The 2,100-nt window shown below is 45.0% G+C and overlaps 1 protein-coding gene across 1 annotated transcript; it reads right to left on the bottom strand.

Annotated features, from left to right (window-relative positions):
* Positions 1 to 201: 201 nt before the first annotated feature.
* On the bottom strand, positions 202 to 1,369 carry LOC121940552 (galanin receptor 2a-like; the record flags this gene model as incomplete). The annotated part of the gene is made up of 1 exon (XM_042483298.1): positions 202 to 1,369. A coding segment is annotated over one exon (651 nt), but the record flags the coding sequence as incomplete, so codon positions are not given.
* Between the last annotated feature and the right edge of the window lie 731 nt (positions 1,370 to 2,100).

Genomic DNA, 2,100 nt, shown 5'->3' with positions numbered 1-2,100 from the left:
GCCTTTTCCTAAAAGTTTTCTCATTAATACAATCTGACAAGTTTTTGCATGTTGCTTCTCTATAATAAATAATCTGCTGATGTGCTGTATGTTTCAGACAAAAAACAGTGTTCATATTACATAAGCAGACGAAGAGAGAAGACCAACAACTCGATTGATTAATTATTTTGAATAAATCTTAAAATAATACTGTCGGCATGCATGAAAACACAGAAACTTATATCTCTCAGTACAGCAACACGGCCAGTCAGATATAACAAATACGATATTTGACAATAAATAATCATGCAGCATATTTTAATTGTAATATTGTAAAACAGCACAGAGAACATCGAGGCTTGTTGAGCTATCTGTACAATAATACAACAGACAAATATTATACAGAAGTGTAATGAGGAACATTTTTTTAGTTTGTCTGGGTAAATATCTCAGAACGCCGAGAAACGTTTTCATTGAAGAATGAAACTCAACTAATCTGTATTAACTAGATAATTTACATCATCTTGTTAATGGAGAAACGTAAAAGCAGATTTTTTTCCATCAAATTCTGTCTCATAATTAATTTAGAAAAACTGCTTTTTTTGTTTTGTTTGTTTTCGACACTGTTTAGGTTGATGAAATTGACACTTTTGGGACCTTGCGTCACCCAAAGGAAGTTTCTGGGGATGTTGATGGTTCATAATTTTCAGTTGGCTTTTCCTCTTCGTCCTCTTCGTCTTCAGTGTGACGTCTCCACGCTGCTGACCGTGTTTACCACCTGGATGACGTGCACCTTGTTGACCTCCCTCCTCTTCAGCGAGCAGCTGAAAACCTTCCTGAAACCTTTACGGAAGTGCTTTGAGACGAGTGCGTAGACGATGGGGTTGAGGCAGGAGTTGGTGTACGCCACCAGGTGGGAGAGGATGCGGAGGACGTAGGTGGCGTGGTTGAGCGGGAAGCGTCCGAACCACATGCAGAGGATGACCAGGTGATGGGGGAGCCAGCAGAGGCAGAAGAGCGCGGCGACCACGATGATCATCTTGGTGACTTTCCGCTTGGCCCGCCTCGACTCGGACATGTCCTTCACCGGGTCCACGCTGGTCCACAGGTATCGGATGGTGCGAGCGTAGGTGAGGCCGAGCACCAGGACGGGGATGAGGTAGCCAAAGACGAAAGTGCACATGTCCATGATGATGCGTGGTTTGGTCTCCCAGGCGGGAATACACACCACGGTGCCGGACAGGTCCATCTGGGCGTAGTAGCTGAGATACGGTCCTGAGAAAACCAACGCCAGCGCCCAGACCAGGCCGATGGAGACCAGGGCGTTCTTAGGTGTTCTCATCTCTCTGGAGCGCAGCGGGTAGCAAATGGCCAAATACCTGGAAGAAGACAAACATGATCATGAAGTTCAGCTTAAGATGCTGCAACGTGGTGCAATACATGAAGTGGTTTCTGGATTCTTGAATTGAGACCAAACTGTAGTTTAAACATAGTTTAAAAAATGAATTTAAAATGTGTCCTTGATCCTGCTACATCTTTAGAGTTGAAGGATGAGTTGATTTAAATTTGCAGCTGCAATCAAAGTCCATCTGGTTGCTTGTTCCTGCTGATAGCATCATTCAATTCCTGTCGTTCATGCTTTTTTAATTAGCCTCAGAGTCTTGTGTCCGGTCGGCTCTGAACAAGGTCAGCACATCCACTGTAACAGCTTGATGCGGGATGTTAGGGGTTAACCATGTCTCAGTGAAGATGTGTGCAGAGCAGTCTCTGATTCTCTGAATGAGCCTCAATCACATCTCATCCACTTTACTCTCCTGTGAGCGGCCATGAGCCAGAAGAAGGCTCGGTAGAGGAACAGCTCTCAGTCCGAGTCGGGTCAGCCTCGCCCTGATGCCGGCTCTCTTCCCTCTCTTTGTCTTCGGTTTTGTTTCTTCCTTCTGGTCTGACCGGCCGCCTGGTGTAAGTCGTTGGTGGGGATCCTCTCACAGTCTGCTGCGTTCAGTCCAAAATCCACACAACTTTTCCTGATGTTGATAAGTGCTTCTCTATCATAGAAAAGTCATGCTTCAACAGAAGGGGCCATGGAGTTGAAGAAATAGAAAAATACAGCGACAAAGATGC

Source organism: Plectropomus leopardus, unplaced genomic scaffold, assembly GCF_008729295.1.
Source record: "Plectropomus leopardus isolate mb unplaced genomic scaffold, YSFRI_Pleo_2.0 unplaced_scaffold8984, whole genome shotgun sequence".
Taxonomy (NCBI): Eukaryota; Metazoa; Chordata; class Actinopteri; order Perciformes; family Serranidae; genus Plectropomus; species Plectropomus leopardus.
The sequence above is the reverse complement of the archived record's forward strand: the minus strand, read 5'-3'. Positions and strand labels throughout refer to the sequence as shown.